Raw genomic sequence first — 27,390 nt, 5'->3', positions numbered from 1 at the left:
GAATTACAGAGGCTTATGTTTACGCAGTTTGAATTGTAGAGGTTGACTTCGAATTTTTGAGGTAACAATTTGATATACGGCAACAAAATTCGAATTGTAGAGGCTCGAGTATGCGCAAATTTGAATTTTAGAGGTTGTATTAAGCGTAAAAATCACTTTGAATTATCGGTATATTATTTTTTGGATTTTAGAGGTTTTCTGAGGGGAACAGACAAACATTACTCGAATTAACAAGGTTCTACTGTATTTCCTAATTTAGTATGTCACATTATGATAGTTGATGGATAAAAATAAGTTATAGCTTACAATAACCTGGCCTTTCATTTTGACATGATTCAAACATACTCTAAGACAAGACATTCAATTTTAGCAGCTCAGACGTTTGCTACATTGAACTGTAGATTAGAAAAATAGCTACATCTTTAACATGGCAATGTATTAAAAAAGTTAACATACAATATTTGAAACAATCATTAAATACATTTTATTTTTATAAATGGTTAATATTCCTAAACAATGAGTTCAAAATTACCATTATCAGTGTTGTTATTCTACCTTTTTTATCCATAAGAACCCTTGGCTATGACATTGAGTACATACCTGCCATTTTCAGGTATAATGGAAGAGTGTTTCCTTTATTGTACATTTACTGGCTATTTTGAACACAAAAGACTAAAAAATATTGTTGTTCTCTCACAATAGAATTAAATTAATGTCATTCACCCATCGTAAGAAAATAGATCTATATTTTTAGGATAGCTGTAAGATAAAGGGTTAGCTTACCTTTTTTGTACCAATGTAGGATTTTTACTATGAATGGAGGAAGTAAGGAAATACTTGTTTTGTAAAATGTATAAATATTTTATAAACTAAACATTTTTATAAGATTTATAAAGCTATTTAAATTGTGACAGATCGAAGTTTTGACTTGAAGAAAGGTGATTGTGATTCTATTAACAACACTGTGCTTCCATCAATGGCAAACCTGTAGGAAATCAAAACATAATTAATCAAAGATTAAAATATTCAAAGAATGACAGAGCATTTAGAAACCTAACTTTACATTGGTATTTGAATAAAAACCATACGGTAACTATTCTATATTTTGAAAAATATTTATTCTTGAATACTCCATGGGTTTTTCAGAATTATTAATTAATTTTCAATATACAGGATGTCCCGGAACTCTCTACCAATATTTTAGGACATTGATCCTGGGTAAGAAACGTACCTAAATATCATATTCAAATTGTCCGGAAGTCCTTAGTTACTCACACAGCCGCCATTTTGTTTTTTCAGTTATTATTTTTTTCCAAAGAACGGTTAAACATACGAAATGGAAACTTTGCACAAACATTTATGACAACTAGACAAAGCTACAAAAAAAGTATGAATATTTTTCAAATTCGTAAAACAAAATGGCGGCCATTTAAAAAAATTTTTTTCTTAAATAACTCAAAAACCATTGATTTTACAAAAATTTTAAATGGCCACCATTTTGTTTTATGAATTTAAAAAATTGTGATAATTTTTTGGTAGCTTTGTCTAGTTGTCATAAATGTTTGTGCAAAGTTTCCATTTCGTATGTTTAACTATTCTTTAGAAAAAAATAAATAACTGAAAAAAACAAAATGGCGGCTGTGTGAGTAACTAAGGACTTCTGGACAGTTTAAATATGATATTTAGTTATGTTTCTTACCCAGGAGCAATGCCCTAAAATATTGGTAGAGAGTTCCGGGACACCCTGTAGTATAGTTTTAAAGACACGACCATCAGGCTTGACTTGTGTTGAGAGAGAACATTGAAATGAAACTTGATAGAAACATCTCTTTAAGTATTATATTATTATTATAATGGGAAAGAGCAGGCCTGCTGTTTGCATGTGACCTGCTATGGGTCCGAGAAGTATTTGCGCCCCTCCCTCCTTCCTTGGGAGGAAATTTTTCTCATCTTTTTGCCTCCTACAAACCTAAAACCTCTTGCCCCCCTCGGCCTCTTGGAACCAGTGGGCCCAGGCCCATTAAAGATATCAGATTGTTGTTATATCCCGTTACGCAACAATCTCGTAATGATAGTGTTAAAGACAAGAGTAGAAATTTAAGGTACCGGTACGAGCCTTGGCGAGTTCCTTAAAAACCTCTATGAGTGTCGATAAGACTATTTGCGCGAGTTGCGTACACTACTTTACCTACAACAGTGTTTTAATTACTAACATTCATTACAGTACTCATAACTTCTAAGAGAGAGGTTATTTTTTGGTTTATAACCTCTCATTGCCACTGATAGTGATGCAAGGAATCTTTTTACCTAAGACTAATTGCACCACTCATTGACAATAAATTAGTATGGCCTGAACAGCTGATAAGTTGAAGTTTGAAGCATTACAATTTTACTTTTGTTCTCTAAATCCTTGAACCTCATTGGTCCGTTACCCGTGTTAAGTAAAAAAATCAATGCTGTTAAGTTAAGTGAATCTTTTCTACTCTAAGAACTGAAATAAAACGGCTATTTAAAAAAAAAAAACGGTTGCAAGTAAAATTATAGTTATTGCCAGCACCAGAGACAACTTTTTAGAAAATGACTTTGAGAGCATGTCATAAAAAAAAAATTTTCAGGTTTGTAGTAACGCTGAGAATGAATAAAGGCCAACAACTGGATAAAATAAAGTTTCAAATATTTAGAGTACTATATTGGCTTCATTGTATTTCATATAAAGTTTGAAAATAAATAGTTTAAATATATCTAACAAATGTGATAAGCCCACCTGAAAACATCTTGGTACAACCCTTGGGGTTTTATATCTGGTGGCATGGACATTCCAAAGCATCTGGCAATCGTTTTCAAAGTAGTTGAGTTTTTGTAATCCATTTCACTGTAGTAAATGGCAAAAACCCTCCTGTAAAAAGAATGCTTGCAAAGTTCCAATATTAATTAGTATTATTAATATAATTAGTGAGTCGGTGGCTCAGTCGGTAGCGTCGCGGACTTCGGGCCCAAGGCAGCGATGTCGTGGGTTCGGATCCTGGTCACTGCCGATAACATTTTATCAGTACAGTTCACCTTTGTACTGTACCGGCTCACTCCTTGCTTTGCTGTTAAGCGATCCACGCACGGGCGCTTAGTCTATGTGGACGGGCAAATGCAAGGTTGAAAGAGGCCGCCAACCTCTTTAAAAAAAAAAAAAAGTTCCAATCATTCAGATTGATTTTAACTGTGTTTTAATTATTCAAAAATTGAATAATGATAACTAGATTTTTAAACTCAAACACTTGTCTACCTATCTGCTGTAAAGAGTTTTTTTGCACATTTTTTATGAATAAAGATCGTTTTACTATCATATTACAGGGTTAACAAATACCTAGGGCCACTTTATAACTTTTGAACGAACAATAGCAGTTAAGCAAACTTGATAAATTATAGTGACTAATAAAAACAAACTTTTATAGTGAAATAGCATTTTTGTCCATTGCTCTTGGTTGAGTTTTTTTCAGGAACTGCCCCAGATATTTTAATTAGGCCTAATTATAAGCCTATAAAAGAACACTTCATTTTGAATTTCTATATACAAATCTCTAGCTCAGATGTTCCTAAAACCGTACAATAAAATTACACACTTTTTATGTTAGCTTATATTTGATAATTTGAGGCTCTTCAAAAAATATTCTATTACAGAGCAATGAACAAATCTACTATATCACTCAAAAATTTCATTTTTTTGCCTAGATGTAGGCCAGTTAGTTTTATTTACGTTGTCTGTTCAACAGTGGAAACAGTCTTTAAACTTTTTACCAATCCTGTATAATAGGATTTCAAAATTAGAATGTAGTTTATTACTTTGCTAATTAATCAATTATATAACAGCAGAAAACAACACAAGTAATATCAATGAAGTATTGGTCTCTAGTATCTACGTAACATGTAACAACTAACCCAGAAAACTCATGCAGCATTTGCAAGGCAGCAGCATTAGTTCCCTCCCGACACAAATGAAGGTCAGAGTCAGACAAATGGAAGGTTGTGCTTTCCTGGATGAGATTCACCAGCTGTTGGAAGTATCTTTCTTTGACCAACTCCTGAGGCTTCTCAATCCAAGCAGAATCATCCCTAGAACCAGCGATCAACTTTGTAAACTGATGTTTTGCATAACTGAATTAGGTACCCAACAGTGGCGGTAATTAGGGGTGCCTGCAGAGAGAGATCAATTATTAAACTAATTTTCATTCATAATATAACTATGTATTCCAGGTTTTTATACACACCCCTCCTACTTCTAGTAGATTGTCGCTGCATTTGGGTTGCTAAAGAGAAATATATCTCACACACAATGTTCAACTATAAAAACTGTGTGTTGTAGCTTCTGCTTCCATACACTGCTCCCAACATGACACCTGGAAGAATATCTTCAAATTTTAAACTGAAAACAAGGCCTGCGGTTTGTATGTGATTCGCTATGGCCCGGGCCCCAAGAGATACATGTGCTCCTCTTCACCTACCTTGTAGGGGGGTTTTTCTCTTCATTGCGCATCCAAAAAACCTTAAACCCTTTTGCGCCCCGGGGCCCTTTATTAAAAAAACCCTGCTGTAAACCTTTATTGAGTGACAAATTTGTATTTTATATTTCTTTTTTTGCATGACACGTTTTTAATAAGCCTCTAAAGTAAATAACAACAACTTAAATAAAAAAGGCCTATTTTTAACACATCTATTAATTTTTTTTTTAACAGTCAAAACTGTGTGGCTTCAGGGGGAGGTGATGAATGGGAACTGAACCACGTCATATTTCACTTATAACGTTCGATGTGGGTGCAGTTTATCTTCTTCATAACTGCCCAAAGACATGATGTCAATAGTTACTAACCAGCCAGTGTGCATGTCACATGTGTTTATCTGTTTATGCTCTCATAGAGGCACGATTTTCCTCACTTTTTTGTGGTCGTCGTTTTTTATTTGCACTTTTTGTTACAGACTTAGATTACAGTGTTGTAGTGGTTTTGCATCAATCCTTACTAATATATTTTAAGGTTATGTTTTTAGGAAAAAGCATTTAGCTTGGATTAAATACTAATTTGCTTTTCAATGTACATATTATATGTAAATACAATATTGCAATGTGCCTGTATTTAGTGCTTTGTGCAGTGTCAGTTGGACAACCTGTCAGACATTTTGAATTCAAACTGTGTCATCCTATTTCAACTGTTGTTTTGTAACTACCATCTAGGCCTACTTCTGAAGAAGCCTCTGAAAGAGGCGAAATATTAAGTAAATTATGTGTGTGATTTTATGTGTTCTTTGACTCATCTGCAACCTTTCATCAGGTGAGTTAGCTGTGTCCTCTCCATCCTATATTTATTTACTAATATATTTTGTAATTATTGCTCTTTACTTGGACCTAGCAAGTGCAGCTACTAGTCAGCGCTTTATAGAACTACATTCAGCTATAATATACGACACATTATGGCACTTTTGTGCGTCACAGCCATTAGTTGGCCGAGAATTGGAAATGTGACAGTGCCCTGTGGTTGGCCCACTTATCGGAACAACCCGCCTTGAGCCTGCCTCAGCGGGTTTGTTGAAAGGTCATTTAGGGTTTAAACTTTTAGTAAATATTAATGTTAATGTTATTTAAATTACATGTTGGTAGCTCTAGATTGAGTGAAGAGTTGGAACTGAGGGTCTTCTGGAGGGAAGTGAAGAAAGTCTTTGGGTCTTCGAAGAACTCTCGACACATCAGGAATCACAACACTGCCATTAATATTCCAGCCGAGAACTGCTCTGTAAGAAAAACACATACCATCAGAGTTTTCAACACAAAAGATTTCAACACAAAAGTTTTCAATCTTAAAATTGAACTATAAAACCGTAAACATATCTCACTCATATACAATGATTGATTGTGTTTCATTAAAGAATCTGGCAAAACAATACTTTTAAAAATGGTAGTGTAACATGAGTAACAGGCTACTAAGGATATTAAAGGCTACCAAAACTGTGATCTGTAAAAACTCCAGTTTGTTAGATTAGTTTTAGATCAATTATTAACTTCTGAGACTATGTCTTCAGTTTAGAGTTTTGTATTGGTAAACTTTGGTGTACGACCATTACTAGCATTTCCTTTTAACAATATTCACCCTTCACTAGTATTTGCCTTCAAAATTCCCACACCAGAGTATGTTGACGTTACAAAAATATAAACTAATCCATACCATCATCATCACTTATATTACATCAATCATATTATTCTCCTAGATTTACATAGCTAGACATTTTTCAAAATTTAAAATAAATCAAACACTTACGGCTGGCTACAGCAAGAGGAGAAATTCCCTTCTAAGTATTTATCGAAAACACTGAGAGGCAACAAAAACCCAAGTCCTGGGAAATGTTCGGATCGATAAGCCAAGTGAGGATTACTGGAGATGTTTTTGTAACCTGGAAGATTAAAAGAAATACAATACTCTGAGGTGTGGGAAAACAACTAAGTATGTATCTACTTCCAACATAGTAAAAAACTTGACATAATACATAAACTCATTATGAAAAAGAGTATTAATGTTTTAAGACTTAAGTGATTTCAAATTTATCATCATTTTTTGAAATATTGTGCCCAGTTTATAAAGGGTTTTACAACCCCAATGAATATGTTAAATTCTGACCAACCATAGGTCGTGCATTAACAGTTGTGAAGATCAATTTAAATTTATAGTTATAAGACCATTTTAATGACTTGGAACCCCTTTTAAGTATTCAACATTTGAAATTTAGTATAACTATATTAGCTAATACATAAATAATCAAGAAAACAAACTTACCATTTGAGTTCCAAGCAGATATTGCAAAAATTGAGTCGTCTTTTTGGAAAAGAAAAACCAACTGAGCCATGTAGAATAAAAAGTCAGGGGACAAGATTAAGCCTTCATCAAGAACTATAGCATATTTCTTGTTTGGAAAGCGTTTCTTTACTAACCGTAGCCCAAACAATATGTGTTCTGAAATCAGACAAATGTAAAAGTTAAAGACAAACCACTGTAGTTTAAGTTCATGTGTTAAATGTGACAATCATGAAATTTCTAAGAGGAACTGGAGAATTGAGTAAAAATTGTCTTGGAAGATTTTCTATGTGAGCATGTCATCACAGTTTTTTGAAAAAGTTAAAATAATTACTATGAAAATGATTAGCTTTACCTTTGTTGGCTTAGTGAAAAATACAGCAATGTCATCTTGGTGGAAGCGAGCAATGCTGGAAGACATTCGCACACACGTCAGGGTCTTCACCTAAACCAGCAAGGGAAAAAATGGCTCTCTGAAAAGATATCTGAGGCTGTGACGGCAAGGAAGACGGAAAATCATCCAGCGAGTCCAAATGAAGAACAACCTCTCCCACCTGGCACCGAGTCTTTGTTGGGAAACGACTCACCACCAACACTAGACCGTCAACCATAGAACTCTCACCAACAAACTTTAGTATTTATCACTGTAATGTCCGGTCAATGAGAAATAAGTTAAATTTAATAGATGTTTTTTTAAGTAGTTTAAGATGTGATATTTTAACGATAAATGAGCACTGGTTGTTTGAAGAAGAATCCCGTTTGTATATGCCTGCTGGGTACAACTTGGGTAATATTTGTGCTAGGGATAACTCACTGAATAGAGGGGGTGGAAGTGTTATTTTTGTAAAGCATGGGATTGAGGTTCAAGCTATAGATGTGAAACAATTCTATTGTGACAGCATTTTTGAAGTTACTGCCATTTTGTTACCTAATGATAATGTAGTTGTTTCCACTTTGTATAGAACTCCTGATTCTAATATTAGTATGTTTTTTAATCTATTTGAATCGTTTTTGTTACACTTATATGGTAAATTTTCTGGGTCGAAGCATATTATTTCAGCTGATTTTAATATAGACATTTTGTCAAAATCACATGAAAGAGAATCATTTTTGAATTTATTGCGATCCTTTGACATGTATTGGTTGAATGAGGAACCGACTAGGGGGGGGAAATGCATAGATAATATTGTAAGTAATTTTAATAGAAAGAAAACAATTTGTTGTGTAATAGAACCTCATTTATCGGATCATGCGGGGGTATATGCTCAATTTAAAGAAATTTCTGTGGAAAGTGTGATACCTAACAATGTTTTGACTAAGAAAGTCAGAGAACTGACACCTGAAGCACTTTTCAATTTAAAAAGTAAATTGTCCCAAATTGACTGGACGCAGTTATGTAGTATAAGAGATGTAAATATAGCTTTCAATCATTTTAATTTATTGTTGACAAATTCATATAATGAATGCTGTAGGGTTAAGGAAGTTAAGGTGAAAACTAGAAAAAAGCCTGACTTAAAATGGTATACACCAGAATTGAAGAGCTTTAAAGTGTATGTAAATGCTTTTTATGATAGATATAAAAATAGCTTGGGCACAGAAAATGAAAATATCTTCAAACAAGAATATATAGATGTAAAAAAAAGGTACAAACACAAAGTTAACTATTGCAAGAAAGTTGCAAATGAAAAGTACATTTTAAGTTCCTCAAATAAATGTAAAGCTGCGTGGGCTTTAATAAAAACTGAGTCAAATTGTAATGTCACTAAGCAAGAAAATGTATTAATTGATTCAGATACTTTTAATGACTATTTTGTTAATATTTTAAGTACCGGTAGTATAAATGTTGTTAGTGATAAGAATAAATCCCATGACAAGGCAGTAGAATTAGTAAATAATTTTGTCCTTGAAAGAAAAAAAGATTTGAATAAATATCTGGTTTGGCGAACAATTGAAGGTATAGATGTGACTAAAGTTGTTACTAGCTTAAGTTCATCATGTAGTGAAGATTACTATGGTTTATCAAATAGAGTTCTAAAGGAAATATGTCAGGTGATAGTGACACCGTTGACTTTACTGTTTAATATGATCTTGGAACAGGGTATATATCCGCAAGCACTAAAAGTAACAAAAGTGATACCAGTCTATAAAAAGGGTGAAAAGTTGAGCCCATCTAGTTACCGACCAATATCTCTGGTTCCTATAGTAAGTAAAGTTTTTGAATCCTGTATTAAGGCTCAACTTGATACATTTTTTGTGACTAATAATTTGTTTTGTGAGGAACAGTATGGTTTCATGCAAGGTAAAAATACAGTAAAAGCAGTAGAGAATGTGATAGAAACAGTGTTAGAAAACTTAGAAAATAAGCTGTTATCATCTGCCTTACTCATAGATCTTACTAAAGCTTTTGATTGCATGAATCATGAGCTACTGCTAGACAAACTGTTTCACTATGGTATCAGAGGTAAAGAACTTAATTTATTTAAATCATACTTGAGTGGTAGAGAACAAATGGTGGTACAGGGCAGTGATAAGTCTGGCTTTAGAACAATATTAATGGGTGTGCCTCAGGGATCAGTCCTTGGACCTCTTTTATTTATTATTGCTGTGAACGATTTTGCTTCAAATATTCCTTGTGCCACAGTGTTATATGCAGATGATACCACACTTCTTAACAGTAAAAAACACCTAGATGATCTAATAAGAACTGAGAACCAAGCCTTAGAAATAGCAATGGAATGGTTTCATTCTAATCTTTTAATTGTTAATGAGAAAAAGACTGAACAAATTATCTTTTCTTTGGACTTTTCTATATATAAAGATGTGAAACCTGTTAAGTTGTTAGGTATTTATCTTGATAGTAGGTTAAGTTGGGAAACTCATGTCGAGCAGTTGTGTAGAAAACTGTCTAGAGTAATTCACCTTCTTAGAAAGTTGAAAGATTGTGTAACCAAAAACATGCTGATAACTGCCTATTATGCTTTTTTTCATTCTCACTTAAAGTATGGCATAACTTTATGGGGCAACTCGTGTAGTGCATTAGAGGCTTTTAAGTGGCAAAAAAGAGCTGTAAGAGTCATTACAAATGTTTCAGATAGGGAGTCATGTGTTCCTTTATTCAAAGAGCTTAAAATAATGACTCTTCCAAATTTGTACATATATTGCTGCCTGATGGATGTTAAGAATTCTATTTGTAAATTGTCTGTTAGAAAAGAAATACATGGCTATCAAACGAGGAAAAACTATCTTCTTAACTTAATCTCTGTAAGGTTGGAAAAAACAAGAAACAGTCATGTTTATATGAAAATTAAATTATTTAATAAACTGCCAGAAAACATGTGGAATATAACTTCAAAACAGTTTGAAAATAAGATTAAAATATGGTTAAGAGAACATATTTTTTATACTGTTGATGAATTTTTAGCTTGTGACATTAGTACTTTAAGAATTTAAATTGGATAATTGTTTAGATTTTATATTAATTGTTTGTTATGTCATTCCCTGGTGTTTTTATATTTTGTTATTGTTTTTATCTATAAATTAATATTCTATTTTTCAATGTACCTTTTACTTAGAATAGGCTATTTACATACATTATATGCTTGTGACTTTGTCAATTGCACACATGTGTTTAAAGACAATAAAAATCTTTGACTTTGACTTTGTTGTTCTTGCCTGAGTTCTTGTATATAAGATGTTATTTTTGCCAACCTAATCAATTCACCACCTTATTACTAACTTTGTATACAAATATTTTCACACACACTAGTCACACAGTCACTAGTATTGCGGTCGGGCCAATGTGTGTTGTGACTACGGACATGCAGTGGATTCATGCTTAAGATCTTTCATCCTCCATTTCATTTCTTGGACTGGGGTGACCGCAATATTAGTGACTGTAAAAATTACTGTAAATATATAGACTATAGTGTTAGTGATAAGAAGATGAATGAACAAGAAGACCCCTGAATATGCCACAAAAGGAGGCAAAATACATAGGGGGACACAAACATCTTACCTACAAGAACTCAAGCAACAACAAAAGGTAAATATAATAAAATTCAAATTCTTGAAACTGGGATGGCAAAATAAAATGCATGAAAATGAACAATTCACAGGAGCAGAGCGCTTCAAATCATTGTTACAGCCGTTGAAGAAATAAAACAAACTTAACTTAGGCACGTGTTTAGCTTGCTAGCTTCTTCAATGTACTACTGGTTATTACAAGACATTTTAGTCAGTTTGAGAAGTTTCAGCCAAAAGCGCATAGAAGCAAAATCTGTTGTTTCATATCATGTATGGCCTTGCCAAGTATTGCTGTGTCTATAGTCTAGTATTTTACGGTATACACAGTCAACAAAGAGGACAATTTTTTTATCATTATTTATTCAAGCATTAAATTTTAGTCAAGGAAATAAGTCGTTTTTGGATCTACTGGTGCATTATTTACTATTTAAAATGTTAGTTTTATTTTACCATATTATTATGTTTGTATGGATTAGTTAAAAATATTCATAACACTTGTAGAAACAAGTAAGTGTATAAAAACGTTTAAGAAGGGGAATCCCGGCTGTTATATAGCCCAAAAGCATGTTTTAAAGTGTTTTAAACTAAAATTGTTTGAGGGACATTTTCCCTGACCCCTGAAACAAAATAACAATTTGCCCCTCAGTAAAGGTCCAATTCCTATCCTACGACTGTTACGACTCTAGTCGCGTGGTAAAATTTGACTGCTTCAATGCAAAGTAAATGCAACCCATTCCTATCCAGCATCCACAGCCACGCGACTGGTGCGATTAGAGCCGCGTGGCTAGAGTAGTCACGACTCGACTGCTCCGTGAGCAGTCCAGTCGCTTCAGTCGCGCGGCTGTAACGAATTTATAGTTTATACATACGGAGTTTGAGGTGTGTACCTTTATAGATGATTCAAAGTTGATGGAACTGGTTCGTCACCACCCATACGTTTTCAACCCCAAGCACGCCCAATACTTGAAGAAGATGTCTCTGAATAAGAATACTCTGAAACCCCTCTTTTCACCGTACCATGAACAATGGATTAGGTTGTTCATTGTTTTTTACCATGCACATGAATATTTCCTTTTCCTCCTCTTCTCCAAGTAATATATTCGCTGCCAACTGTGCTTATTCCATTACGGTCAAGAGTGTAATTGCAGTAGTCACTAGGGAGTCGCGGGATAGGAATTAGACGCGTGGCTAGAGTCGTATCAGTTGCCGCATAGGAATTGGACCTTAAATACCCTACATTGGCTGCCTTGTTGTGCTACCAATTACCACATTAGTACAAACAAACAAGAGCTATCACATTATCAGACGTGTATTGTACTTGTAGATTTAAGATTATAAATTACCATTGTTAGCTGTTGAGTTGATCGGAACTGGTTGGAAGGAGAACAATCTTACCAACTCTGCCATTTCTTCGTTAGCTTCTGGATAGAGGACAAGTACACTTGGGCTGATAACATAAGACACAAATCTGGAATAATCAGTTTGTAAATAAAAGATTTTTAATTTGCCTGGTCATGGAAGCATGCCTTTTAAGTTTGCTTAGTATTCTTAATATATAACTTTTGTTTCGTTTTGGTATCCAAAGGAGATTATTTTGTAGGCTGGGAAGTTTAGTAATCCTAAAATACTATAGTAGAAAATATAACATACATTATAAGACAAAATCACGGATTTTAAAAATTTGTTACAATAGTGCCACATAGAGGAGAGTATTGTATGTAGCCTATACAGCATTAGGTTTCTAGCAATTGATGTATCAGAAATGAACCTCTGAGTCTGAATATTAAACCCTTTTCACCCTCCACCAACCCTCTGATTCTCACATCTCCTAATTTACAAATGTTCTTAGCACACAAAAAACTGTAAAACAATATGCAGCATCAGAACTGTTAGAAACTTGTTGGAAATTATTTTAAATTTCCTAAATATTTCTTTAGAAAGAAAGCCGTTGGAGACTTTGAGCGTGCTGTTCTATTGGTGTTCTCTCAAAATCAAAAATCATCCACTCTTTATGATACGTTATGATGCTTTTGGTTCTAAAATTAAATTACTCTTGAGAAAAGATAGGTAATATAAGTTGTCCTAAAATATTGAACTTCAGAATTACAAAATATGTTCAATAAAAACTGTGTTTAACAATTTGTTAAATGTACAATTTTAAATATCTTTACTGAGTTCTTTTATTTGAAAAAATACAGTCATATTTTATTTCTTAACACTTACCCTTAAAGTGTTAAAAGTATTGTTATGTTTTACTTTGTAATAATTTTTCCATCCAACATTACTAAAATTTACTCTAGGCCTATACTTAGTTAAACGTTTAACATTGTCCACAAACAAACGGTAAAGATTTTTTTTTTTATTTATTTCATTTGAACATTTCTTAGTCAATACTTTTATAACTTTCATAGAAATCACCCTAAATACCTGTGAAGCAATTTTTAGATAATTCTTTTGAATACCATCATTTGATAATAAAAATAAAGACTAGAATAGGATTTTCTGAGTTCCCAGTCACACATTGGTTCCAGAGTTATAGTATGACCTAGCCTTTTGGGTTGATAGTTGGGTCATAACTGTGTGGCTTCGTGTTTATCCGAGGTACTTACCTGTGGATACCTGGTTGATGGATTAAAGTCTGAAGAGTGAGAGAAAGTGTATCCAGAGAAGAACCGCCAACTACAATCAAGGGCGTAGAGTAGACTGGGTTTCCTATCAAGCTACGATTGGTCAACAGAGCTGGGTAGATAGCTTCGTGCTGAGCTATAGCTGTAGACATAAAAAACATATTTTTTATAAGATTATATTTCAACTGTGCCATAACAATAAAAATTGTGATGACATAAACAATATTGTTCAATTGTAAGCTCATAGATTGAACAAGCGACCGCGATTGAATTGAGAATATCTCTTGTGATCAAGAAGACATCATCTTGTTGCGATGATCAAATGGTAATTATGAATAACCAAAATTGTGTTGCAAGTGTCAATGAAATATATGAATTAAACAAAAAAATTGTTAGGGCTACTTACAAAAACCTTTATAAATCATCAATGGCGATATATAAAAAATATCTCCTACAATACCCAAGTGGTGCAAGTGCCACTCTATCCTTACGCCGCTTTACTGTAACCATCGAGGCTATGTGATCCGCCAGGAAAAATTTCAAAGGGTATTAATTGTGTATGTGTCCATATTACAACTACATGACGGATTATCTGCTTGCTTGATGATAACGTATAGCTTAAAGCTTAATGGTATTACTTTACCTCCACAGAATTCCTTGCACTTCATTTCATCGACTGTTTCACAAAATTTCTCTCTCATCGGATTCTTCCTTGGAGGCGGGTCAGGAGTAATAGTGACTGGTGGAACTGGAATAAGCAAGTCAGTAAGTGCTTACATCATGGACTTTTATTGTCAAAGTTAACTTTTAATCCTGAGTCAAATAAAATGGTAAAGGCGAGTTTTCCTAGCTGCTGGGTATACGCTGCAGAAGGGTACGGTTTTGAGCCTGCGGAGTCCGCAGGCTCAAGGTATTAATACACACAATCACAATACACAGTGCTACGTCAGATTGTTTTCCTAAGAATCGTACGCCGAATCCCACCAGCGGGGTTCAGACTGTGGGACGCGCTGACTCATTCTAGAGGAGTCTATGTCACAGTCCGCAACTGGATAGCAAAGGAGTTTGTGTTTTTGTGCATGTGGTCCGCACCCCAAGAAGTCTATGAAAACACTAGTCCGTCTTTGTCTGTGGTGTGGTCTAAAAATGCATTTAACGCAGATAGACACACCTTAACAAACATCAGGTAACAAATTGATTACTTATCAAGTCTTACATTATAAGAATAGTGATTGATTGATTGATTCTGTAGAGGCGAACCTTGTCCTGTTGCACGTCAGCCACTGATGGGCTTTTTGCGCTCCCCACATAGAAGAATAGAGATATAGGTAGTTTTATGGTAAGCAGGGCCGTCCGAAAAGGTTGGGCAACCGGCAAGCTGCGGGCCCTGGCAATTTGTATAGTATTAAGATATACGAATGTGACTATTACTGGGGGGAGGGGCGCAACAAAAACTTTTGCTCAGGGCGCCGCCATCCCTAGGGACGGCCCTGATTGTAAGAGTTGTACAGTATTTAAAAAGAAGCAGAAAGTCGCAATAGGTCTGTGTAGCATCCTAACAATGGATTAATTTTCTGGTATTTAGAAGCACACTTCAATATTGCATGAGAAATCATTCTTTAACCATCAACTTGGTGTAGAGAATTTTCAAATAGCTCGATAATAATAGTAAAAACGGAGAATTTTTACTATGTACAGATTCATCACTATACCAATTGGTTCCAAACTGTCCATCACTGGGCTTTTAAAAGACGATCCTGACTAAAAGAACAGGTGATTGTAGTCAGTCAAAACTACACAAGTCATCTCACTCCATTCGACACTCACCCTTCATTCACACCCACTGATTTGCAATCAGCTCATTCAAATAAATCTTGGTTTATATGTTAAACTCTTTTGCTTATATACTCAAATTCACTATTTAAAAATTCAAATACTCACTTTGCCTTGGCACACAAATTCTCTCATCAATTACTTCTCCCCAGCGGTCATTTTTGGCAAAATTCAACTTTTCAAGAGAGGTGAAACCATTGATTCCTTTCTGTGAAATCATGTACCATTGCGATCGAAATTGCAAATCTTGGATTTTGCCACTTCCTGCAATCATTGTTTATTAAAAATATTACCATACGAGTTCAATCATTCAGTCATCATAAACCATCAAAGTAGATAGTGAAAATAGATGAAAATCTTTTCATAAGGGTAACCGGTATCTTGTTCTAGGGGTCGAGAAATGACCCTTCCCTTAAACAGTTCAATTATTAAAAATTGTATGACGATAAAACAATTTTAACACATTTTTGAGCTACTTTGAACACACCACTCCATTTCAAAAACATTTACAAAATACTTATTTATCCCTTCAATCTTTATGAAGATTTGGAGATATTCAAATGCATGTAAAAGATTGATACAAAATGTAAGGATAAAATGAACACAATTTAAATAATGTGTTATTAATGATGAAGGAACAATTAAAAATATCTAAGTTCTTCGTTAAAGAGGTCTAAATAGAAACCGTATACTAACCAGTTTTCTATCGCAAGTAAAATCATAATTTCTCTTAATTTGATCATTTTTATGTGTTTATTTATATGTTCTGACAGTAGAAAAAAGCAGGTAATCTTTCTAGCAGAACCTTTTACCTGATGAGGTCCATGATTATAATTTTTAACAGTTTTTTTTATAACATTGTATACTTAAAGTATGATTAAATGCATAATTAAACAACCGCTTTATTTTTAATGCATTGAGCTGTTCATAACTTAATTAATTTTCATTTCATTGTTTCAAGATTCCTTCAGGGGGGGGGGGTTCGTCCGCAGGGGCGGACACCAATTTTTATATCAACTCTGATTAAAGTATACTTAACCAAATTTTTAATAAATTATGTAAATTATAGTAACATTATAAATATGGCTACAAAAACATTCATTATTATTTTGTTCATCTTTCATTTATACATTTTGAACAGAATTTCTTACAAAATCAAAGTCATGAAAGGAGATAGGATTAAAAAAACATGCTGTAAAACTTAATTCTTCAAACTTTAAACTTTTTACAGCTGGTTTCAGACGGTAAATTAAAAGATTACAAACTAGTTTCAAACATAAGTCTAATTTCAAACCAGTTTTGAGTTTCAAGAAAATTATTTTAGTCAATATAAGAAAATTTTAGTGTGATTGGATATGAAACACATGAAAGACAGCTTCATATTTCACAGGAGTATGATAAATCTACTTGCAGTATTTAGGTTAATATAGTTACCTAGTCTATAGAGTGACAATTTCGCCTTGCGGCTAAGTTCTTTTGAGGCCTCATCGAACGTGAAGACGATAATGATGTCGTTATCTAGGACCTGATTGGCCAACCACAGTTCTAGAGAGGTGCTGTTCTGGCTATAGAGGTCAAAGTTGTGCACTGCTATAACTTGGAAGTGGACTGAGTCAACAATGGCAGCATTCAATCCCCTCCCTCCTCCATTGATGTTGTTGCCTATGACACTGCAAACAACAACACTGACCATTAAGATTTGCGAATGGTGCAGCCAGGTTTCCAATTCCAACTGGCAAGGAACTTAGTCATGGTTAAATGCTTAGTTTAAAACTGGTGTTAACAAGAAGTGTATTGTTTAAAACTATACATATTTTTTTCTGTTTTCTTTTTAAATCAAGCTTGTCTTTTTTTCAACCCCAAAAACTAAAATCACTAGACATTTAACCCATTTGTACCGTTTTATTTTTTAACCAAAAATCCCAGTATCACGGAAACATTAAAAATAAAAATATAACTTATGCTTTTGACTATTTTTTATGATGATTTATAGTAGGCTTATTTTATAGCTGAAAATAATAATAAAATAAATATTTTTATATTATTTTGAATTTTTCACATATGTGTATATGTATTTAGAATTAGGATATTTTTACACTATTTTATATATTTCTACAAAAAATTGGTACATATACCTGCCAGAAAAAAAGAAGCCAGAAATTAGACTATTTTTTATTTTGTTTTATAGTATTTTATAGCTGAAAATAATATAAAACCTATAATGTATACAAAAATAATATATTTTATATGTATATGTATTTAGGACACGTTTTCACTATTTTTCATACTTTTGATAAAAATAGTTAAATAGCTGCCTGTATTATGTAAATATGAAATCATTCAAGGAAAATAAGATTTTAATAAACAAATTTAAATATTATATGTATATATTGTAAGTATAAATGGTTCATTTTTTGAAAAACCCAAATTTTCAAATTTCATGAATGACGTGGGTACCAGTACGTCAGCCGTGATACTGTACATCACTGACTTGACGTACTGGTACGTCATCCGATGCAAATGGGTTAAGAGCTCGTCTCACATGTTTACAGGTTAGAGCACTATTATCTTGAGTAAATTTGGTGTATTGTGCATTTATCACAAAATCAGTCTAGCTGTAATAGTACGTCAGCCGTGATACTGTACATCACTGAATTGACGTACTGGTACGTCATCCGATGCAAATGGGTTAAGAGCTCGTCTCACATGTTTACAGGTTAGAGCACTATTATCTTGAGTAAATTTGGTGTATTGTGCATTTATAACAAAATCAGCCTAGCTATAATCTGATTTACACGTTCGTGATAACATGATGACCCATCTCTTAACTACGACCATACCATGATTATTCTTAAAATTCTTGATGTCATCATGATCAAGGTGTACTAAAAGGTGTTTGTTCATAAACGAAAAGATCGAGGTTGGCCCGTTGTCAATTTTTGCAACATTGTGAATTTTTAATCGCAAGAACTTTGCAGACATTTTCTACGATCACAAAATTAGAGTTAGATTACTGTCCCGAACAAATCCCAAAAGTGTTCCAAATCTTACATGAAAATTGGGGAAATAATGTTTTTAAATATTTGGTCAGATATGCATATTTACTATTTACAACTTTACATACTATAATTGTACCTTCACATCACAATACCTTTTTTCAATCAAGGTTTGGCTCAATTTTTACTTGCTCCTCTTATAGTACCTTTGACCATTGATACAACTAGATATTCCATTGATCCATTCCCAAGCTAAAGTTGTCGTCAGTTTGTAAATCAAAATCGTCGTAGTTGATGTGAGTCACCAACAGATTTTGCTGATGTACATTACTGATTTCTGTTGAATACACAGACTTTTTAACCAAGGCAAACTGACCAAAGCAACTTTTTGTAAGCCATAACAGCTTTTGTGACCCATATCCGCGCAACAAAAAGTAAGGTAAAAAATAGAACATTAGTAACTAGCACATTATGTGACTAGCTTACAGAACTATGTTCTTTTTCTCTAAAAAAATTTGAGACAGCTGGTTCATATTGATGGCATGTCTTTTTCACTGTACAATATAGTCAATGATAGTACAGTATTCATTTGGAAAAAAATTTTGTTTTCGTCAACATTTTTTATTTTGAGTTTTGTATGGAAATATAAGTTTTGGGTCCCCCTGAACCCTAAAAAAGTTGTTTTCGAAGTGACGTCTGTTTGAGTGTATATGTGGATGGAGTGTGAACTACATACTTCACCTGTGATCCTGTTTTGATGAAATTTGGTAGCCTATGTTAAGGTCATTTTAACTCTAAACAAAACGGAACAACCCCTAATGCTGTAAAAATTACATTTCAAAAGCTATTTAGCTTAAGTGATTTTCCCCATTAAAATATCATAGTAACTCCCACCGCTTACCCCTGATAAGGGTTGTTGAAATGCTAATAAGAAAAACTATGTGTCATTGCTGACACTGTTTATTGTTTTTGTATGTGAGGCTACCACAAGAAAAAGTTGTAGTTTAATTTATCTGTATATCCTACTTTCCCTTAGATCTCACTTACCCCCTCCTAACTACTTGGAACAAATAGTTTTTTATCTCCTATTATTACTAGGCAAATATATAAATTTTGACCTATAAGTTTGACCTACTATTTTCCCCTTATGCACAGTTTGGGTTGATCGTCCTTATCTTGCCCTGTGTAGATATGGACAGGAAATGACTCCTCAGGACATTGCTCCTTGATCCCGCAATTTGGTAGGATTTCAGAAATTTCTATAAAATCTTGTACCTGTCGCTGTTCCCCACCTGAAAAATATATTATGGTTTGAGTGATGTAATTTCCAATTCACTGAATATACTGAATAGGGACTTGAGTTTGTGGACATTTAATTAAACTGTCAAAATTTATATCCTAATAAAATTAAAAGGTTAATTAGTAAATTTGCTAGGCCTATTTCAAAGACAGTTCTCTCTTCATTTAATCATTAACTATAATAGACTTAAATTAAGTGCAATAATTCAGATACAAGAAAAACAAATATTTAAAAAGGGTATCCGGTATCACGTATGTAACTTTAAATATTATCTAATAAGTTTAACTTCTAGCGTGGTAGTCAAGGACCAAACTCCAAATATCACCATTGGCAATTCTCTCCATGATAATGCCCCAACTTCAGAGTGTAACATAATATTATTGTCTAATGGTTTACTTGTGTCAAAACTATGTTTCTGGCTTATGTGTCTGAAACATAAGCCTACTCACTAACAGAAAATAATGTGCTTTATGAATTTTGCTTTGTCTCTGTCACTTACACTAACAGTAAATAACATACTGTAAGAAAAACTGTTTACCTTCACCAAGAGTGTTATTAAATAAGCTATCATTTCCATTTTGCTGAACAGACGTTTCATCAAACCATGACAACCAATTCTGCGCTGAGAAGACCAGCAGAAGTAACAGAGTTGCTGTGCATAATACCAGGCTAGCACGTACATGAGCTAAAACATCGTCAACGAATTATCAGTTACCTAGATAGCACTAGTGCCATCCCGCAGTAACTAGGCTGACTGTTGTGCACCTCAGTACTACGGTGAGGCTTACAGTGACTTTCCACAGCAAATGTCATAATAAACATAAAAACAGTCATACACAATACCAATTCAGACATACATTTACAGGCACACTCTCATTCGTTCATTTTTAAATACACTACCAACAGTGAATTAAAAAATTCCTCCACCAAGTAAAATGTCTGTGAGGACAATGGACAACAAGTGCTTTAGTTGGGTTTTAATTTAGGAGGGACTTGTTCTATCTCTGAGCCAGTTGGGCAAACTGTTAAAGAAAGGAATGCCAGCTTGGGAGTGTAAGCTTTCAAATACTGCCATTCTGTGCTGGCCCAGACGGAAGTTTACCCGTCTTCTCATATTGTGTTGTGTATGTCTGAACCACGTGTTAAGCTAAATTTCAAAAAAACAATGAACCACTGTTTCCAGACTGTAGACCAGGTGTAGGACTTTGGGCAGACTTAATAAACCCAAAGATGCAAATGCCCCCCTGCAAGATTGTCTTCTTTTTAGATTTGCAATGGTTCTTACTGCCTTTTTTTGGAGTTTGAAAAGCCAAGAAAAAAGATAACCTCCCTAGTAGCAAAACAATATTATCATTATATTGAAACAATATTGTCCAATATTTACAAAAATATTGATTTCTTCAATATTAAAACAATATTGTTTTGATATTTTGCCAATATTGCACAATATTGGTGTTAATATTATAATTCAATATTAAAACAATATTGTTTAAATATGTTCCCAATATTGTTCAATATTGTAAAACAATATTGTTAAGGTAATATTCAAACAATATTGTTTTCATTCCTTTCCAATATTGAACAATATCTATAGAAAAATCTTGTTATCAACTTAGTTTAAATATTGATGAAATATTCAATAAATATCGGCAACACAATACTGTAGGCCTACATGTTAGTAGTTAACAAACCAATTTTGCACCATTGGCATAAACAAACCTACTATTATAACATTTTACTGTGCACTTTAGGAGATTTTTTATCAGCTATCATCATTGTAGAAATTGTTGTCATATGCCACTGTCAATTGTAATAATACAGGGTGTCTGATGGTCTGTAAAGTCCGTCACTAAACTTCATAATGGTTTATTGGGTTAAAATAAGCAAAAAGGTTCCTCTAGGGGTATGTACTTCAAGGCATACCCAAGTAGCACACATTGTTGGCCCAACTTTGGGAAATGGTCGGCACGGTTGGGAATGGTTGGAGGACATTTTAACTCCTTGCCAACGTTGGCCCAACGGAAACTTGTATTTGTTGGCCCTACAAAGGAAAGAATCGTTGGGCCTTTGTTGGATTTAAGTATGAAACATTCTAAAATGCATTTTAACAAATTGATTTATTTATAAGAACATAAATGCTATGACAGCAGAATATAAGACGATTTTAGAGAAAATTGGATCTGTCAAAGATAATGTTGTGATAGTTGTGGTACTAGATACAGTGGTGGAACACCTGCTTAAAATATAATTCATTATATTTTTTTTTTTTTTTTTTTAATTAATATTCTTTAACTTATATGAGCACATGTTTAATAGTTTAAGATCAATCAATTAAGGGAAAAGATCAATTAATCATATAACAATCAATTATAATAACATTACTAACCTAATGGTAATTAAATAATCTATATTCAAATACCAGTATCCTCTCCAACTCACAGAAAAACAATTTAACTACTTGATGCCTAAACTGATTAACAGAATCATATTATACTGTAGAATCAAAAATATTTCAAGTATTGCGACCATTGCAACCGTCGGCTGCTCTTATAACACTTGAAAACTCATAATTTCAACAATCACAGATAGCTCAGAGGTAAGGCCTATAGGCCTAAGTCAAAGGTCATGGGTTCGAGACCCATCTAGGGCAAAAAAATTTTATTCTAGTTTTTTTAAAAATTTTGTTTTTATGACCTATTTAATCACTTTACTCAACTGCTGATAATAATGATTTTCATACTAAATCTTTATTATTTTGTGTTTTTATGTTTAGGCTGAAATATTGAATCAATATAGAAACCATGTTAAAAACTTAAAGAAACAATATTTATTTTGCCTTGTTTCAATATATTTCAATATTGCGACTCAATATTTACTGATAAATGTCTTTTGTTTCAAATCGATATTTGTAAAATGTTATTGCAATATTAAATCAATAGTTTTTAATATTGGGTAAATATTGATTCAATATATTTTACAATATTGTTTACCGGTATACATTTTCTTGCTACTTGGGCTGTACATTGTACAACCACCCCACAATACAATTCCTTAAGTGAGGTAAGTCTTAACGATGGATAAGGCTGGTATAAGCTAGATGAAAAGAGTTTCGTGAGAACTTGTAAGTATATGGTTGCCATTTCAATTAAAAGTATTAAGTATAGTACTTTGCTAGTCTCTTTAAGGCAAATGTGACCGATGAGACTTTTGAGCATACACTGTCAAATGATCGTTCCAAGTCAACCTCATCTGGAAGGACGCTTATTTTCATTTACCAACTGAAACGATTTTTAAGATTTGCATTATCCTCGGAATTTATGATTTATACATGTTGATAAACCTTCGTTCAAAGTTGCATGTATAGAGCTTAATTCTAAGAACCTTTTTCTGACGATTGACCCGGTTCAACAAAATAAAATTAGTTATTAACGGCGGATTTTTGTCAAAAAAATATTTAAATATTTTTTTATCATTACCTACCAAATTTTACATATGTATAGAATACATGTTGGTACCTATGCCTTCGTTCCAAGTTTCATGTTAACCTTAATAATTCTAAGTAAGTTACCTTTTTTGGCGATTGACCTGGGTAACTTAAACAAAATAAAATTATATTTTTACGGCGGTTTTTTTTTCAAATAGGTAAATATTTGTTAATCGTTACTAAATGTTACATAGGCTACGTGTAGAATTATGTTGATATTCCTTCGTTATAAGTTTCACGTAAATATCCACATTCTTAGTGGTTATTTTGCTAAATGTAGGCCTACCTATTGAATTTGTTGACCCAGGTCAACAAAATAGTAAGCCCCCTTTGACAATACCATTCAAAAAACAAAACTTAGTTCAAAAATCACTTTCTTAGTTTGACACTATATTTAACTAAGATAAAAATTTTAAGTTCTATGTTTTTCTTTAGAGATTGTCAAAACTGAAACACTAAACTGATTAAAAACTGGAACTGGTTAAAAAAACATAACCTCAAGACTCAAACAGGCGCACGCACAACACAACAACAACACAACACAGAACAGTCAGTTCGTGTTCGTATAGTCACCGCTAGGTAGTGACAGAGTTCCTCGGTAGAGAGTTCCTCAAATCACCGAGAGATGGCCCTGGAATCGAACTCCCTCTAAAACCTTAGTACTTGTAAATGTTTTTAAATAATTTTAATTGTATAAAGGTTGACAAACACACCTGACTTAAAATTTTAGAAGTTCAAGCTACCCTTTCAAAGAATAATATAATTATTTTTCGATTTTAAGTAATGTTAGTTAGTTAAACAGCGTTTGTATACGTTGGTTCTCACAGTGATTTTCGGAGAGCTGTAAGACTACCTCAAATTGCCTTGCCATGTTTGATTATAGTTTATTCAATATTAATCTCAAAAGTTATTGTTTGAGAAGCCGAGATTCGTGTCTCCTTATGGGACCGATGATTGGCTTATAACACAGTATAAATCAAGCGCTTGCAGTGACAAGCGACGACCATACCATTTGATTATAGTGTGATATTGCTATTTCTAATCTATGTTAATTTAATTAGGTGATAGAACATATTACTATAGGACCTAAGTTTATGAAAGGGAGGATGTTAGGATCTCTAAATAAAGTTGTTAGAAATTCTCCTTAGCTGTTAATAAAATAAATAGCCATTAAATAAATCATCGTTACAAAGGACTTCGTCGAGTTGTACAAGACAGCAAAGATTGCTGACACAGTTTTTAAATTTGTAAAATGATAAAAGTTATTTTAGCTAATTTCTTACACAAATAATCTACATAGTTATTCGAACACTACTTACTGTATAATATTATTCCCAGTAGCTTGATTGACTACAACAAGACCAAGAACTCAAATCCTAAATAATTGCTTTTTTAATGTGAAAACTGGAGAAGCGTTGACTTGACAGTCTTGCTAGAATTGAGTGCTACTGTATCAGCTTATAAATCTGGTTATGCCCGCATGACTAAAATGAACTAACTTCAAGAGCCTCATCTCTTAGGCTGACGGGTATTACTATACATAAAAAAATAAACAACAATTGTGTACACTATAAGTTATGTTTACAGATCGAGGAAGCCTCTAAAGTGCATATTTAACTACTTTGCATAATGCTTGATCTTTTAGTGTTTCGACGCAAACTTCTTCAAAGGAAATCAATAGTGTTGACAAGTAAGTGAATAGGCATCTACTTGATCTTCTACAGAACTAATAGCACTAGGTAGCCTTGATAATGCATCTGCTTGATGAATTACCCTTTTTTGCGTATATACGAAATGGTAGGCTTTTGATAGGGTGACGAAATGGTTGCCCAACGTATTAATTTACTTAATTATTGTGGCGGAATTCTTTTTGTTTCCTCAAACAGACTCTTAAGTGGAAAATGGGATCACAAGGACCATGTATGACAGTTAACTATTTCAAATGCGTTGTAGTAGATGCTGTATAATTTAGGGTCCGAAAAATAAAATGTATTGATGTATTTGGTCAGATCGTTTTATTTATAACTTATAAATTCGAGCAAAAGTTATATGAAAGATAACAACAATTCCCTATTCGAAACTGAATTTATGTTTAGATTTTATATTTTTATGAACAACTTTTTTGTATTTATACATTATAAACTATTAAAAAATGCTAATTATTTACGTCCAAAGAATGTATACAATTTTTTCCATATCAATTATCGTATAATTATTAAGTTCATTTGATCTTTCACGAGTGAATTATATAGATTGCAGTTTGCAAAGTACTCTTATTTAACGGGTGGCTAACTAGTTTACTCGTCGGCAGAAAGTGTTAGTGTAGTCAATCTAGGCCAAAATACTTTGTACATCATACACTAAAATAAATTCAATATTTACTGTTTGGCTTATAATAAAATATCGTTTCTTCTATCCCGCATATATTTTTCATAGTGTCAAAGCGGGATAGTAAACAATGTAGAGCACGTGATTATATATAACAATTATATAACATTACTAGACAAGCGAACATCAATAAATATTATGACCACTATCTGTTTAAATGCAATGCGAACTCCCATGTTTTACAGTATATGTTTAATGACTGATACATTGATTGTGTATAATTAAAATGTGTAAATAATGTTAATGTTGCTGAAAAACCTCTGACAATCAATAAATTTATTAATTTACTTACGGTAAGCTGTCATCGTTTACATTTCATATCACGAAAAATTAGTTTGACTACCTTTCCTTCTATTCAAAATCAAATGTAGTCAAAAACCATCATTTCACTTGTCACATAACCTCAATGTTGCTATCAAAGTGAGACCAGAGGGAGATGAGATGAGAGACTTGCGCCGAGATGCGTTTTGTTCTGGTCCAGATCAATAAGGATGGTGGAACTCAGGAACTCCACAACCCCTTATACTCGGTGAATTTTAATACAGCGATAAAGATGAGTACCAGTATCTTGATTGTGGATGGAAAAAGATATGTCTGCATAAATCTGTGCAAATAAATACCTTCTTATGTTAAAAATAAATATACGCGAAGTAGTCAAATGATCATTCGAAAAGAGGAATCTAATGTAGTTAAATTACGTTTTCAAAAACATCTTGAAATAGTGCGACCATATTCTAGGTTGTATTTTATCAAGCTGGGAAATCAATTTAATTGGTAGGTATAATATGATGAGGATCTGAATGCCAATATGAAAGAGGTCTGCAATATTCTTTTGGATTACGTAAACTCGCCAACACCAATAATGAAGTTAAAAAAAGAAACAGCTATTGTTAAACTTTTAGGTAAGCGATTACAATAATTAACTCCGTTATAAGAAAGCATTTTCTCGTAAGTTCTTAAATTATTCCTAATGTAAGCCGGTTGAATACTTATCAAAGATTTCAGTTTTGGCCATCTTTCAAAATTTGGTTTAACTTTGAAGAACTAATTGAAAAAAGTCCTAATTCATATTTATCCTGTCTTTTCGAACAATTTCTTTAGATTTGAATCATAACATGATGGGCACTTCTTTTTATTCAGTTGCATTAACCATCGAATGATTGGCTGTTGTGTCATCAAGAAGACAGTCCAAAATAAATGTCTCATGGACATACAAGCGCACAGACGTGACATTACTTCAGAATATTCTTTCTTAGTTTTATCTCAGAGTAATAAAACAAAAAAATTTTGTTTTATTACTCTGAGGTTTTATGTTTTTTCTTAGCTGGTTTGATCGCCATAGGTTAATGTCTTCACTGTGCGTGGTGTCTTCATCTGTCCGACCTCTTGTTGAAACTATGCTTCCTTAGAGTACCTATGCAGACTCTTGACTCATTCTATGGGGTTTGTATAGTTCATCATTAGATGGACATTATTTCTCCAATTCATTCTCATATCTTTCGATTATTTTCACTTTTCCTAAGCACAATAAGTCAATTCTTGTTTTCTTTATGAGATTAAATCGACCCCTTTATGTTTGTGTTTCTTGTCTGTCTTTTAATAGTTCTGACGGGCAGCTTTAACCTAGTACAATTCTCATCACACAATAACAGTGTTTTCATCATAGCACTGAGTGTTGGAGGGAATTTCCCGTACCATTCTTAGACTCTTACAGTCATTTTTATATAGGAAGCGGTCAAGATAAAGGGACTATTTTTAACAAAGAAATTAGTGTGATCAAATGATCATAACTTGTCAAATGTTGAGGCAACAGACAACGGCTACATTGAAATTTAGAATTTTTTCTTTCTCTTGTTTTACAAAAATAATCTTGACCGTTAGTAAATGTTTACCGTGAAATAGAAACTCAATT

General features: G+C 33.2%; 1 protein-coding gene across 2 annotated transcripts; it reads right to left on the bottom strand.

Moving 5' to 3' along the window:
* Positions 1-821: 821 nt before the first annotated feature.
* Positions 822-25,885, bottom strand: LOC128999128 (protein O-linked-mannose beta-1,2-N-acetylglucosaminyltransferase 1-like). Of its 2 annotated transcripts, XM_054425491.1 has the most exons (14): positions 25,771-25,885; positions 20,145-20,291; positions 19,442-19,598; positions 16,745-16,980; positions 15,419-15,574; positions 14,121-14,225; positions 13,460-13,619; positions 12,194-12,297; positions 6,810-6,986; positions 6,297-6,429; positions 5,632-5,772; positions 3,931-4,104; positions 2,765-2,896; positions 822-985 (listed from the first exon to the last, which is right to left on the bottom strand). In XM_054425491.1, the coding sequence occupies exons 1-14, from the start codon at positions 25,781-25,783 to the stop codon at positions 901-903; spliced, it is 1,920 nt and encodes a 639-aa protein (XP_054281466.1). In that variant the 5' UTR covers positions 25,784-25,885; the 3' UTR covers positions 822-900. The 2 variants fall into 2 exon arrangements, with proteins under 2 accessions (XP_054281466.1, XP_054281467.1); XM_054425492.1 differs by lacking the exon at positions 2,765-2,896.
* Positions 25,886-27,390: the final 1,505 nt, after the last annotated feature.

Source organism: Macrosteles quadrilineatus, unplaced genomic scaffold (genome assembly GCF_028750875.1).
Source record: "Macrosteles quadrilineatus isolate MER2022 unplaced genomic scaffold, UCM_ALF_1.0 Scaffold_7__1_contigs__length_78375512, whole genome shotgun sequence".
In the NCBI taxonomy this organism is placed as follows: domain Eukaryota; kingdom Metazoa; phylum Arthropoda; class Insecta; order Hemiptera; family Cicadellidae; genus Macrosteles; species Macrosteles quadrilineatus.
The sequence above is the reverse complement of the archived record's forward strand: the minus strand, read 5'-3'. Positions and strand labels throughout refer to the sequence as shown.